This window comes from Bufo bufo, chromosome 4, assembly GCF_905171765.1.
Source record: "Bufo bufo chromosome 4, aBufBuf1.1, whole genome shotgun sequence".
Lineage (NCBI taxonomy): Eukaryota > Metazoa > Chordata > Amphibia > Anura > Bufonidae > Bufo > Bufo bufo.
In genome coordinates this window covers 73,870,926-73,885,575 of record NC_053392.1, presented here as the reverse complement: position 1 = coordinate 73,885,575, position 14,650 = coordinate 73,870,926, and the positions used below count along the sequence as shown (strand labels likewise).

At 45.2% G+C, this 14,650-nt stretch overlaps 1 protein-coding gene across 5 annotated transcripts in view; it reads left to right on the top strand.

The window, feature by feature from the left end:
* The window catches only part of PUM2 (pumilio RNA binding family member 2), a 59,503-nt gene that overhangs the window by 25,538 nt on the left and 19,315 nt on the right, over window positions 1-14,650 (top strand). The window contains exons 6-17 of one of the 5 annotated variants that reach the window (XM_040427378.1): window positions 1,148-1,320; window positions 1,834-2,104; window positions 2,728-2,830; window positions 3,283-3,399; window positions 5,727-5,881; window positions 6,797-6,926; window positions 7,006-7,149; window positions 7,381-7,653; window positions 9,646-9,792; window positions 12,285-12,552; window positions 12,752-12,881; window positions 14,186-14,314. In XM_040427378.1, coding sequence (XP_040283312.1) covers window positions 1,148-1,320; window positions 1,834-2,104; window positions 2,728-2,830; window positions 3,283-3,399; window positions 5,727-5,881; window positions 6,797-6,926; window positions 7,006-7,149; window positions 7,381-7,653; window positions 9,646-9,792; window positions 12,285-12,552; window positions 12,752-12,881; window positions 14,186-14,314 — 2,040 coding nt within the window. Of the gene's footprint in view, window positions 1-1,147; window positions 1,321-1,833; window positions 2,105-2,727; window positions 2,831-3,282; window positions 3,400-5,726; window positions 5,882-6,796; window positions 6,927-7,005; window positions 7,150-7,380; window positions 7,654-9,643; window positions 9,883-12,284; window positions 12,553-12,751; window positions 12,882-14,185; window positions 14,315-14,650 lie in introns of all 5 variants that reach the window. The other 4 variants (XM_040427377.1, XM_040427375.1, XM_040427373.1 and 1 more) reach the window with 4 other exon arrangements.

Sequence of the window (14,650 nt, the reverse complement as noted above, 5' to 3'; positions counted from 1 at the left end):
TTCTTGTATTGGACTCATCCGTCCATAAAACATTGTTCTAGTAGCCTTCTGGCTTTGGTCTTTAGCAAACTGCAGATGGGCAGCAATGTTATTTTTGGAGAGCAGCATATTGGTACTTGCAATCTTGCCATGCACACCATTGTTGTTCCATGTGTTCTCCTGATGATGGACTCATGAACATTGGTTAATGGGAGAAAGGCCATTAGTTGATTAGAGGTTAGCTTGGGTTCCTTTGTGACCTGGTGAACTGTTACATGCCTTGCTGTTGGCGTGATCTTTTGTTGGTTGACCCCTCCTGGAGAGGATAGTAATGGCCTTGAATTTCCTCTTTTTGTACACAATCTGTCTGACGATTGGTGGAGTCCAAACTTTAGACTATTTTTTAACCTTTTCCAACCTGATGAGCATCAACAGCTGTTCTACTGAGGTCCTCAGAAGTCTCCTTAGTTCTTGCCATGATACACTTCCACAAACGTGCTGTGAATATCAGACTTTGATAGATCTCTGTTCTTTACTCACTCACACCTGGTTGTCACCCCATTGATTGAAAACACCCTAATTTCACCTTCAAATTATCTTCTAATCCAAAAGGTTTGCATACTTTTGCCATTTGATATTGGATCAATTTCCCTAATAAATAAATGACCAAGTCTAATATGTTTGACTTATTTGATTTGGTTTATATGTAATTTTAGGTCAAATTTATGCAGAAATTTAGAAAATGCGCAAGGGTTCACAAACTTTCAAGCACCACTGTAGATATTGCAGGTTCCCTGCTGAGCAGGTCTGGTCTTCAGAACTCATAGCAATAAATGGAGCATGCTGGGAATTGTAGTTTAACAGCTGGAGTGCTGCCCCCTTGGATAACTTGCAGTAACTGGGGTACCCCTTTAAGGCTCAGTTTACACTTACATTTCTCTTTTTCATTAGTTGCTCTTTGACGGCCAGTATAGTGTCGCCTGCTGTGATATTCTCTCCAGAAAAATAAATACATCTGACGGACCCATTGTATTCTTCCTCATGACCCCACTGTGAATGAGCCTAAATGGGACCAAATGATGGATGGGGTTTCCATCAGGGATCATTACTGCCACAGTATTAAGATGTCTATGACATGGGAAGATTTAATCACTCCTCTTATCTGCAGGGTGTTAGAGACTGTGATTTAGATGGACCAGAGAAGGCAGAGCAGAAAAGCAAAGCTTCAGCATTCGAAGAAGAAAAGAAACGTGACCTGATGTCTGTTGACGGTGACGAAGTATCCAAATTAAATGGCCGAGGGCTTCCTAACGGGATTGATGCCGACTGCAAAGAATTTAAGTAAGAATGAAGAATTTTTTCCCTTTTCATTTTTGAGAATTTCTGTCTATAATCGCTGGAGTCTTAAAGGGGCTGTGCACTAATTTCCAGACCTCTCAGACTGGCGGGACCCTCGTTATTGGTCTTACTTACCTGGGTCCCGGCTCATTCGCTCCCTAGTCTCCGCTGCTTGTCTCCAGTCTCTCCATCTAAACTTATGGTTTGACGCCGCTCCAGTCAATCACTGTCCACAACAATGGTCTGCACCCCTTGAGCATTTGACATGACGTAAGGGGAGCAGCGGCATCAAACAGGTAGTTTACATAGAGGGACCCAAGACAAGAGGAGGCCGGGGAGCGAATGAACTGGGGATCAGGTAAGTATAATCACCAGCGTGGCTCCCGCCAGTCTAAAAGGTCAGAAAATTAGTGAGCAACCCCTTTAAAGAACCCTCTCAATCTGATATTATTTCTCTTCTGGTAATTACTATTATTATTTCTCTATTGTATCACTCATTTGTGCTTTTTTTGACAGTCGCACTCCAGGAAGCCGCCAAGCTTCTCCAACAGAAATAGCGGATAGAATTGGCCAGAACCAAAATATGACTGAAGGGTTAGGGCAGCTTTCAAATCCTATGGTCAACAAGCCCCTCACAGATGAGTTTGTCAGCCCTGAAGGACAGAACCTGGATGGCATAGAACAAGTTGGCCTGGATTCACTGCAGTTTGACTACCCCGGGAACCCACTACCAATGGACTCAGCAGGAGGGGGTGTAGGGCTGTTTGACTACAACACCCAGCAGCAGGTTGGTTCTTCAGTGGTATTACTGTTAGTTTCCTAAAAAAGGAACATTTTCTTTTTTTGATTGGGCTTATCAAAGTTTGAAGTGCTCTGCAGTACTACCACTCCTGCCATGACCACATTTTGTAAGAGTAAATAAATCACAAAGTTACAGGCCAAGGGTGATGCCTTGGATACAGGTCTTAAAGAGACCAGCTGTGTATGGAGACTTGTTGGCAATGTTCCATGGGAAAAGAATATGCAAAGAGGTATCTCCCAGGGAAAGAGAATCAGCTCGTTGGCACCACCTTTTGGAACTGGCTCCCTACGAGTCAAGGTGACGACAGTGACACGGGTCTCTTTCCTTGGGAGATACCGCCTTTTGTATTCTTTTCCCATAGAGCATTGCGAACAAGTCTCCATACCATGGAGAACTTCCAGTATGTCTTCATACATCTAGCCCAGGGATGGCCAACCTGCGGCTCTCCAGCTGTTATGATTGGTGGGGTCCCAGCAGTTGTGCCCCCACCAATCACACTTATCATCTATTCTATGGATAGAAGCTAAGTTTCAATCTTGGGACAACCCCTGTAATTCAGCATAATGTGTTTTCATGAGTAATCTGTAAAATGCTTTCATTCCCCCTAGCTCTTCCAGAGGCCTAATGCATTAACGGTGCAGCAATTAAATGCAGCCCAGCAACAGCAGCAACAACAGTATGCACTGGCGGCAGCACAGCAGCAACACATCGGTATGTGAAAATTTCCTTTTATATAACTACTGGGTTCCATTAGCCTTTTGTATTCATATACATAACATTAGCCTAATATGTATCTAGGCCAGTGTATGGAGGAAGGAGGAAGTACGGCCTGCAGGAGCATTGGATGTATATTAACCACCCCATGGGTGATAAGTGTTAGGCTGCTGCAGGTCCAACTGTTGGGACCCTTATCAAACTCCAAGATGTTCTCCAACAGGACTACAGTTAGGAGGTGTTTAGATGAGGCATCGGGCACCTGCAGCCGGACCTCTCCCAATCTAACCTACGCTTTTATGCATAATATATAGGTGGCTCTGAATATTTGTCATCTACGTGCATGAATGTATCTGGGTGATTAAGCTCCTCTTTATTTTCTCTGACGCGCTGCTGACCTTCACTTGCTCGTGCTTCATGATTTTAATAAAGGTTTCTTTGTCCTCCAGCAGGCATGTTCTCTGCAGGCCTGGCACCAGCTGCCTTCATGCCAAACCCTTACATCATTAGCACCGCTCACCCTGGCACAGATCCATACACCGCTGCTGGTCTTGCCGCAACTTTAGGTATGTGTATGCATGTTAGGTGTTGCATTAGTTACCCGTATATATGTACAGTCACTGTGCAGCTAGTTATTCATGCACTCAGAGCTTGCTTAATCAATGGGACACCTATATCATGAATTATGTAAGCCTTACATTGCTTCTACCTGTCACAGAAGTGAAACTTGTAAGACAAAAAGAATAACTAAACTTTATTATTTATTTTATGCACTTATATAGCGCTGCTATATTCCACAGCACTTTACAGACGTTAGCATCAGGCCTATCAGCATGTCTTTGAAGTGTGGGAGGAAACCCCCGCAAACACGGGGAGAACATACAAACTCCATGCAGGTGTTGTCCTTGGTCAGATTCTAACCCAGGACCCCAGCACTGCTAGGCACCAATGCGAGCCCTGATGCGCTCTGCCAGGTTTTAGCTGATTGGAGCAGGCTCCTGCCTGTGCACGCGCTCCTCTCAGCTCAAAGCTCTCTATACCACATCGGTACGAGAGCCTTGGAACTGAGAGGAGCGCGTGCACAGGCAGGAGCCTGCACCAATCAGCTAAAACCTGGCAGAGCACATCAATACAGGGTACCAATGTGCTGTGCCAGAATTAGCTTTGGGGGACCACAGGCAGGACAGCGATCTGTGCTCCCTCCGCTGCAGAGTTCTGTACATCAGCAGAAATCCGTACAGCGCTGACAAGCCAGCACTGTACGGGAATGATGTACTGTCAAGAATTTTGGATAACTTTTTAAGTTACAAAACAACTTAATTTATTAATAAAGTTTATTAACAAAATTATTTTGGGGCTATTTAGAAGAGTTTAAAATTAACTTGTATAAAAGTTTAGTTAGCTCTTTTTAATGTTAATCCGCCTTTCTCGCCCATATTCATTGGGGGACACAGGAACCGTGGGTATAGCTATGTCCTCTAGGAGGCGTTGACACTACAGAAGACAAGGAGGGCCAGGGCAGCCTCGCTCCCCTGCATCCCGCCAGCCAAGGGGTCACACATCAAAGCCCCCCTTTTCCAGCGTCCTGCCACTACGGTGCCAGTAGCTGAAGGGGTGACCCTGCTGGACCAGAGGAAGGGTGAAGATGGCGGCAAGACAGAAGATGAGGTGAGTACACGGGACTAGGTAACCCCATCCCTCCCCCTTGGCATAGTTTCAAGGGTTAACTAGTGCGGGCAGTAACAAGGCCACAACTTATGTCTTACAGGGGACACACAAGGCTGCCTGGGGCGTTTATTTATTGGTGTGCGGTATGCACAAGACCCCTAAGGCAGTCCCCCTCATCCCCCTCCATAGGTCCGGCTCATAGGGGGTTAATAGTTTGGCCTCTGGGGAAAATTTTCCTCCTCAGGACTGCTCACTCGGTGGGAGAGAGAGGAGCGTAGTGGCTCCTACTCCCCGCTACCCAGCACCATATTCCACCCCTTTAGGAAGCGGGCGCCAAGCACTCCGCTCCGAAAGGGTTAATGCGGGCTGGCGTGAATTCTTCCCGCCTAGCTGTCCCCTCCCCCAGAAGCCAGCTGAGTACCGCCCCGGTCTCAGGCACGTTTAACCCTTCCTGGCCAGCCATTTCTTATTAGGCCGGCACAGGGTCATCAAGGGGTTAAATAAACAGTGCAGTTCTTAATATTCAAGGTTTAACCCTTCCTCCACTTAATCCAGTCATGTTAAAAAAAAAGAAATATAAATTATATATATTTTATAATAGAACATTTAATACGGGCCCCTGCCCCCCTCAGCGCACATCATAACCGTGCGGTACCAGACTGGGCCCGTGCCCTGTCCCGGTCACAGGAGGACCTCTCTCATAGTCCCAATCCGCCCTACACGACCGCTTGGTTGATAATTCTGCATGCACCTTCGCAATACAGGGACCCCTGCAGAATTCCCAATACGCCCTCCGGGGCTGTTGGCTGACAATCCTCCACCCGCGCAATCAAGGAGGATCTCTGTCCTTCCCAATCCACTCTCCTGGGTCGTTGGTTGATAATTCTCCACCTGCGCAATTGCTGGTTTGAACCCCGTTGGGTCTTTTGGCATGGTTGGTGTTCCGTGTTTTTCTCTTTGGTTGGCTTGCTTCTCCTGCTGCTTGTACACAAACTGAAGCTCTCTCTCCAGGCTGGAGGGGGTATAGCTGCCAGGGGAGGAGCTGACAGCTTTATCTAGTGTCAACGCCTCCTAGAGGACATAGCTATACCCACGGTCTCTGTGTCCCCCAATGAAGAGCGAGAAAGAGATTTTACTGGGAAGTTATACAAAAATCTCCTTTTTGTTTGGTAAGTTAATAGAGTAGTGAATTACTGATGAGGCTTTTATTGGTGTTTCCTCACAGGACCTGCGGTCGTACCTCCACAATATTATGGCGTACCCTGGGGAGTATATCCAGCTGGATTGTTTCAACAGCAGGCTGCCGCCGCCGCTGCGGCCTCTGCCGCTAACAGCAACAACCAACAGGCGGCAACACAAGCAAACCAGGGTCAGCAGCAGGTACTGATCCAACGCAGGTTCATCTAAATTAATTGGATTGCATATAAAATTGTAAGCACAACATTTCCATCATGCATGCGTCAGGCTATAGCCATTCTCAGTCAGTGCCAGCCTACCGTTTAGCCGCAGAGGACAAGAAAGCCTCATTCACACGTCAGTGACTGTGAGCCAAAACCAGGTGCAGAGCCTCCTCAGACATGGGGTGTAATGGAAAGATCTGCTCCTGGTCTGTGTTTAGAGCCGCACCTGGTTTTGCCTCAAAATCACTGACGTGTGAATGAGGCATGACTGTGGTCAAATTATAAATTAAACCAATTGCTGTAGATCTTAAAGCGCATCTGTTGACAGATTTGTACATTTTAAACTATCTGACCTGTTTCCTTCAGCTACCAAGCGCATATTCATCTGTGTTGGTCCCATGTTTATATGTGCCCACATTGCTGAGAAAAATGAAGTTTGAATATATATGCAAATGATCTTGTAGGAGCAACTGGGGCGTTGCCATTGCACCTAAAGTCTCTTCTCTTTCTGCACTTGCCACGCCCTCTCCACTTTGACAGGGCCAGTCATAATGATATTTCTACTGCCTGGTCCTGACAGTGTTGAGGACGCGGCAGTTAAAGAGAGAGCAGAGCCTCTAGGTGTAATGGCAACGCCCCCGTTGCTCCTAGAGGCTCATTTGCATATATTAAAACATCATTTTTCTCAGCAATGTGGACACATATGACCATGTGACCAACATAGATGCCTTCAGCTGCCAAGTGCACATGTAACAGGTCAGCCAGTGTCATAGGTACAAATCTGCTGACAGATGCCCTTTAAATTTGACTTAACTGCCAAATATCAATCTATATTATATTTGTATATTTTCTGACCAGCGCTGCTATTTAGCTCACAATAACGGATATGTTTTAGGTAATGAGGGCTGCAGCCAACCAGCGTCCACTCACTCCCAGCCAAGGACAGCAGGGACAACAGACTGACTCGCTCGCAGCGGCAAATTCTGCCCTTGCATTTGGACAAAGTCTGGCTACTAGCATGTCAGGTGTGATGAGGTAATATACATCTTGACCGATGGTTGGTACAGAACAGTGGTGGAACTCCTTTTATTTTTCCCGTTGCAGGCTACCAAGTTCTTGCTCCCACTGCCTATTACGATCAGAATGGTGCCTTGGTGGTCGGTCCTGGAGCAAGAGCAGGGCTTGCTGCCCAAGTGCGGCTAGTGGCATCCACGCCAGTCCTCATCAGCCCTGCAGCTGCACAAGCAGGTATGTGTATGTGGTAGATTGTTTAGCAGTATTACAAGGGTTCATGCTTGTATACTGGTTGTAGTATGTTAATAGGTTATCCCACAAAAAAATGAAATACTACACACAATTATTGTAACTATATCCGTGCAAAAAACAAAAAAAAACGCTGCCCTCCAGTATAATTTACAAGCTGCTGGTATTTTTTTGAACTGATTTCTAAATTCACCCCCTTTCATTCTTTCCTGACAGCAGCTGCAGTATCTGCCAGTGGGGCAAACAACCTCACAGCAGCCACGAATGGCATCTTCCGCCAATTGGCCCCTCAGCAGCAGCAGTCCCAGCCTAATGCCAACCTCCATTCCAGCTCATTCTATGGAAATAACTCCCTGACCAACAGCTCCCAGAGCAGTTCTCTGTTTTCTCATGGACCCGGGCAACCTGGAAACACATCTCTGGGATTTGGAAGCAGCACCTCTCTGGGTGCAGCTATTGGCTCGGCCTTTGGCGGCTTTGGATCATCAGGTACGTTGGTGATCCTGGAGATATGGAAAAGCTGACAGTCAGTGCTTTTAGGAGAAAGGATATTGTAAATGGAGATTGTGTTCCATGTTTAATTTTACAGAAAACATTTAAATAGATTAATGATGCCCTAACCTCAAGCGGCATGAAATACTGGCAGACTTTCAGATGACAGAGATCTATGTTTTAGTGCGGAACGCACTGGCATTTTTACAGAAAACTGCCTTTTACGTCAGTCGCCGCTATTAGGTACGGAGCAGACCAACAAATTGACCAAAACCTGTGCCATACATTACAGTGGAAATTTTAAGCTAGCTCCTGGCTGGCATAGATTTCATTTTCTGGTGCACAGACCTCCTTTAGATATGGAAATATTTAAAAGATAGCAGATCACAAATTTTTATTTTTCTACTGCACTCCATTCCCTGCTGTCAGCGCTGTGAGCTGCACGGAAATGCACAGGACTGCTGAGCTGTTGTAACATAATGGAGAGGACTCATGTGAGCGCGCACAGCAGTCCTGACAATGTATTTCAAAGCGGCTATGACCGCTGACAGCATGGGGAACGAGGGGAAGTGAAAAGAAAGTGACCTGCACTCCATATCAGCAGTACTACTCATGTATTACTGTAGATAATGCTCCAAAATTGGGGAGACAGATTCCCTCTAAGGCCTATTGCACACGACCGTATGGATTTTTCAGTGTTTTGCGGTCTGCAAAAAATACGGATGACATCCGTGTGCATTCAGTTTTTTACGGAACATCTGGCCCTTAATAGAACAGTACTATCCGTTATGTGGACAATAAGGGTCCAGTCACACGTCTGCAAAATGGGTCCGCATCCGTTCCGCAATTTTGCGGAACAGGTGCGGACCCATTCATTTTAATAGGGCCGGAATGTGCTGTCCGCAGACATGTCCTATTCTTGTCCGCAATGCGGAACGCACATTGCCGGTGTCCGTGTTTTGCGGATTCGCAATTTGCAGATCCGCAAAACCCATACGGACGTGTAAATGGACCCTTATAGGACATGTTCTATCTTTGAACGGAAATGGAATGCATACGGTGTACATTCCATTTTTTTTTCCGGACCCATTGAAATGAATGGTGCTGTATACGGAAGAAAAAAAAGTGTTCAAGAGGCCGAAGGGTCATGCGCCTCTCAATACTTTTGGCACATCTTACGCTAGTATGTAATATATATATATATATATACACACACACACTAGAGTAAGAAATGCCAGTCTTAATAAATTTCCCACATAGCTTTTAAAAAGAGTCGGACACGGTTAGACGTGTCCGCTGGGTCAGTCATACAGACACTCGCTGGTCAAACACTCATCGCTTATTCTGTGGATAGGTGATAAGTTTTAATCTCGTTACAACCAGTTTAAGGCCAAAAAATATAGTGGTTCTTAAGGGGTTAAGCAGAGAACCTGTGGCATATAGCAGCATTCATAGTTTTATGATATTCTAGGTTGTAATTTTAAGCCTAGGACCTTTTACGTTGTTAGAAATTTAAAGGGGGTATGTCATCAGAAAAATGACCTATTTAGCTTTTATGTTAAACATATTTTTGTTTTAATTTTAAATTGTACATGTCATTATCTATATTATATAAAATCCTGAAATCCTGCAGGATCTATATCAGTATGTGGTTTAATTAGTGAAAATATAGGTGCTACATTCCCTTTAAAAGTGAATACCACCTCCAAAAAAAGTCTATGATCGGATTATGAATCACATCAACATTTTATGAAGTATTTGAAAGTCCCTAAGAACTGGATTTACAGAAAGTAGTTATTTCTTGAGGTGTTGTCCTCAGACGCCTGATATCAGGTCTACGAAACGTCGGATTACAGGATTTTTTTCTCTCTCTCGGCGTGTGTCAGTTTTCTTCAGTGTCATCTCTGTTCATCGTCTTGCAGTCTGGGATATTCCTTCATGAGCACTGTCTAGTTTTCAGTTGTGTATTTCTGTCTGTTTTCCACACAGTCGGGAATTCTGCCGGTGGTAGTGGCTCGAGAAGAGATTCTCTGTCTGCTAGTTCGGACTTATACAAAAGGTCTGGCAGCAGCCTGGCACCCATAGGGCAACCCTTTTACAATAGCCTGGGATTCTCCTCATCTCCAAGCCCAATAGGTATGCCTCTTCCAAGCCAAACGCCCGGGCATTCACTAACCCCGCCGCCGTCACTTCCATCACATGGATCGTCATCCAGTTTGCATTTAGGTAAAGAAAGCCTGGTCTGTGCTGTTTTATGTGCGTCTGTGGCAGTGAACGTGTCTGTGTTCCAGTTTTAGTATCTGTTATTTGGAGGTGTTTTTATGTCCTGTCGTTGCTTTGCTTTGTACTGTTTGTTGTGAATCCACAACATGTAGGGGTTTTTGCCTTTTCCCTTGCTGGTCTCTTTTACATGAGTTATATGATGTGGATCTAGCCACGTTTTTTAAAGGCTATGGACACCTTCGGAGGCATTTTTTAAGATTCCTTTTTACTCATTTTGAGCTAAAAATAATTTTTTCAATGAGTCTTTATTAAAAAATGTTCAGCCGTTTCTGAGATACCAGGGTTAAAAATCAGTCTGCAAGCTATCAGTCTGTTTTCTTCGAATCCTGTCATCTGACAGCTCATGTGTAACTCTTAAGTCTGAACTCCTGATCTCATAAGCACTTATTTAAAGGGGTTCTGCAGTTTTTTTAAACTGATGATCTATCTGGATAGATCGTGGTCAGACACCCGGGATACCTGCCGATCAGCTGTTTAAGAAGGCAGCGGCTCTGGCAGTAGCGCCGCGGCCCACTCGCTGTTTACCGCAGGCCCAGTGACGTCACGACTAGTATCAACTAGCGTGGGCGCGGCTAAGCTCCATTCAAGTGAACAGAGCTTAGCCCCGCCCAGGCCAGTGATACTAGTCGTGACGTCACTGGGCCAGCGGTAAACAGCGAGAAGGCTGTGGCACTACTGCCAGAGCCGCTGCCTTCTCAAACAGCTGATCGGCGGGGGTCCCGAGTGTCGGACCCCCGCCGATCAGATGTCGGTTTAAAAACTGCAGAACCCCTTTAAGCCATATTGAGCTATAATCATAGCTTATGCGGTCAGGAGATTAGAGTTAAGAGCTTCACATGAGCCGTCAGAAGACTTTATTCCAAGAAAACACAGACTGTGACAGCTTGCAAACAGACAGTTTTTTGTTTTTTTTAACCCTTGTATCTCAGAAACGGCTGAACATTTTTAATAAAGACTAATTGACAAAAATAATTTTTAGCCCAAAATAAGTAAAATGCAAATAAATTTAAGGTGTCCATAGCCTTTCGGGTAAATAAACACGATCTGGATCGAGTGCAGATTTGCATGCAGAAAATCCGCACCGTAGGTCATGTACATTGAATTCTATGAGAATTCAAAATTCTCATGTACACTATGCAGATTTTATTTTTTTCCCCCCGCGTAGATTTTGACCTACGGTGCGGATTTTAAAATCCACAGCATGTCAATTTGATTTTTCCTGACTGGATTTTCTCCATTCACTTCAATGGGGAGAGGAAAATCCGCACCAATTGATGCTGATTGACTGTACGGATTTCCCTGCGGATTTCAGTGTGGGTTGTCCGCACATAAATCCTGACCGTGTGCATTTACCCTTAAAGGTGGTTATCCAGCTGCACCACTGTGTTTCCTCCATTGTTTGACAGGTGCCGCTCTGCACAGTAATGGCTGTCCTTATTATTGCAGTTCACTTAAGCTTCATCCCATTCAAAATCAATGGGACTGGGCTGCAATACCAAGCACAGCTACTTACAAAAGTGTGGCACTGTGCCTGGCAAATAATGAAGAGGATGGGGCTGCAGCTGATTGATGGGGGGTATCAGAAATCAGATCCCTAACCATATTGATGGCCTGTCCTACATATAGTCTATAGTACATTGAGAAAAGACGCAAGTCCATGAAGCTCAACCAAGAGATTGGAAGGTGTGCGAATGAAAGGGAAGAGGAGTACATAAGTATTAAAGGGAGTGACCAGCTCCAATCACTACCTGCAATGGATGTAGCTGTAGTTCTTGGGCCGAGCTGATCGGCGGGGGTGTTGGATATTCATAGCCTAACATGAGGACAGGAAAACTTCTTTAATACACAACAACAGTATTCTGCGAGCCTTAGAAGCCGCTGACTGGCACTGTGCGGTTATTTGGTCTGTGATCTACAAGTACACTCAAATCCTTCTCTTCAAGTGACTCCGCCAGTGTAAAAAGTCAGTTAAAAAAAAGATAAATGGTCCATTTTCAACTTCCGCTTTTTCACTGATGCTTTTCTGAAAAACGGCCATTAAAAAAAGATCCCCTTCAATGGTATGGGGGGGGGGGGGGGGATGTCTGACCGTGTAAACGGACAAAATAGAACAGGTCCTACTTTTTGACACCTGTCATTGAGTCTATTGGAGGAACATTTTAATCACCCTCTTTCCCCAAATTAAAAATAAACAATAAAAAAAATAAAGGTCATTGCCATCATGTCCTAAAACCCTTGGGGGGAGCTCGGCAGCAGGTAGAAGAGTGTTATGGTGATCGGCCATGCTGTCAGTTGATCGTCACTAATCCATGTCTGTATATTAATGGAGATACTTTGTTGTATAGGTGGGCTGACAAACGGCAGTGGGCGGTATATTTCCGCAGCCCCCGGAGCGGAGGCAAAGTATCGCAGCGCTGCCAGTGGATCCAGTTTCTTCAGCTCCAGTAGCCAGCTCTTCCCACCTTCACGCCTGCGATACAACAGATCTGACATAATGCCCTCCGGGCGCAGCCGGCTATTGGAAGACTTCCGCAACAACCGCTTTCCAAACTTGCAGCTCAGGGATCTGATTGGTCACATTGTCGAGTTCTCCCAAGACCAGCATGGATCCAGGTCTGTCACTGGAGCCCCACTCCCATAGACTGTAATGTAGAGCCGCACAGGTGTTTTCTTGTGCCTGCCCCCTCTTGTGGCAGGATTTAACAGTGCAGTGAGTGTCATGGGGGGCCCCTACTTTTCCAGTTACAAGACATTTATTAAATGTTAATCTTTAACATATAGAGAGTATAACGTCACCTTATTTGATATCCAGGTTTATCCAGCAGAAGCTAGAGCGAGCCACTCCAGCCGAGCGCGAAGTGGTTTTCAGCGAGATCCTGCAAGCCGCCTATCAGCTGATGACAGATGTCTTTGGGAATTACGTTATCCAGAAGTTTTTTGAAGTTAGTGACTTTTCCTCATTTATTTTGTCATTTTTAGAAGTCAGAACAAGGTGAACATTTAATACAGAAAATGCTCAGCGAGGACATCCATCTAGATCTTATTGGACCCTTTTCTCACAAGCGAGTTCCACACATTGGACTTGCAGCGTGTGTCAGGGAGAGCTCCTGTCCTGACCTCCCAGCACTTCCGGGGTCGCATAGCATTATATTGATTTTATGATGCTATGTAACCCTTACAGACCTGGAATGACAGCATTATGTCATTGTTATACAATACATTCCAGACCTCTAAGGGTTAAATAGCATCATAAATCAATATAATGCCATGCAACCCCCCCCCTCCCGTCAGTGCAGGGAGGTCAGGACGGGAGCTCTCGCTGACACACAATGCAAGTCCAATGCGTGAAACTATCCAGTGTGAAAGGGGCTTTAGTCCTGAACCCAAGCGGATGATTAAAAAAAAAAATCTTTGTGCCCTACTCATCCATGTTCTGGCAATCCACAGATTATAACAGGAAGCCTCTCCTTCTGCTCTCTCATAAATAGGAGACCCTTATTTATCTCAGGAGCACACTCCAATAATGGGGGGGACCCTGTTTACTTTGCCAGGTTTCTGCAAGGTTTTCTTTTGTGGGCTCAGCATGAAGCTTTGCAGATTAAAGGGTCTCAGACGTAAAGGGAGATCAGCCATGCATGTGCGGCCACCCTCCATTCACCGCTATGGGAGTGCCAATTATAGCCAAGCTCTGGCAGTCCCATAGCGGGGAATATAGTGGTGGCCGTGCATGAACTGTGTGCTCTCCATTCACTCTATGGGACTTCAGAGAATAGCTGAGCCCGGCCTCTCGGCTGTTTTCAGAACTCCCATAGCAGTGAATGGAGGATGGTTGCACATGCCCAGTGTGCTCTCCTTCACTTTGGGGGCCCCCTTCTGTAGATGGGTACAGGTCTCACATCTGAACCCTGATCCCTTCTGTCATTGATGGCATATTCTAACAATATGTCATCCATGTCTGAGATAAGAATACTCTTTGAACACGCCAGTCACACACTTTTTTCGTATTTGAGTGTTCGTCCACCCGGACCCTCTCCTCTAATTTATAGCCTATAAGTTGTATAAAACAAGGGATGCTGGGAAAATTGGTGACATCAGTGAGGGAGGAAGTAGAAATCCACATTCCTAGTAACCTGGAACACGATTGCATGGGATGATGAAACATAGGATTTTTCACATTGATTGAGGGTGTCTGAAATCCCCCTTGCTTGTCTGATGCCATTCGGTTGATGGTATGTTTATTTTGCAGTTTGGCAGCATGGATCAGAAATTGGCACTGGCAACACGTATACGCGGACATGTACTCCCATTGGCATTACAGATGTATGGCTGTCGGGTTATTCAAAAGGCCCTTGAATCCATATCTCCAGATCAGCAGGTAAATGGTGGTAATTGGGGATGAGCGAATTGACTGCAGATGAAACATCCGAAGTTGATTCGCATAAAACTTTGTTCTAATACAGCACGGAGCAGGAGCTTTGTACAGTATTAGAATTTATTGGCTCCAATGAGCCGGCGTTATTGCTTCGCAAAGTCTCGCGAGACTTCTTGCAATAACTTCATAAATTAATTTGTACTGTTAAAAAAAACATTTCCCGAACTCTGGTTCGGTTCTAAGTGGTACCTTGGTACCGGAAATGTTTTTTTTTTTTTTTTTTTTACAGTACAAATTAATTTATGAAATTATTGCACGAAGTCTTGCGAGACTTCGCGA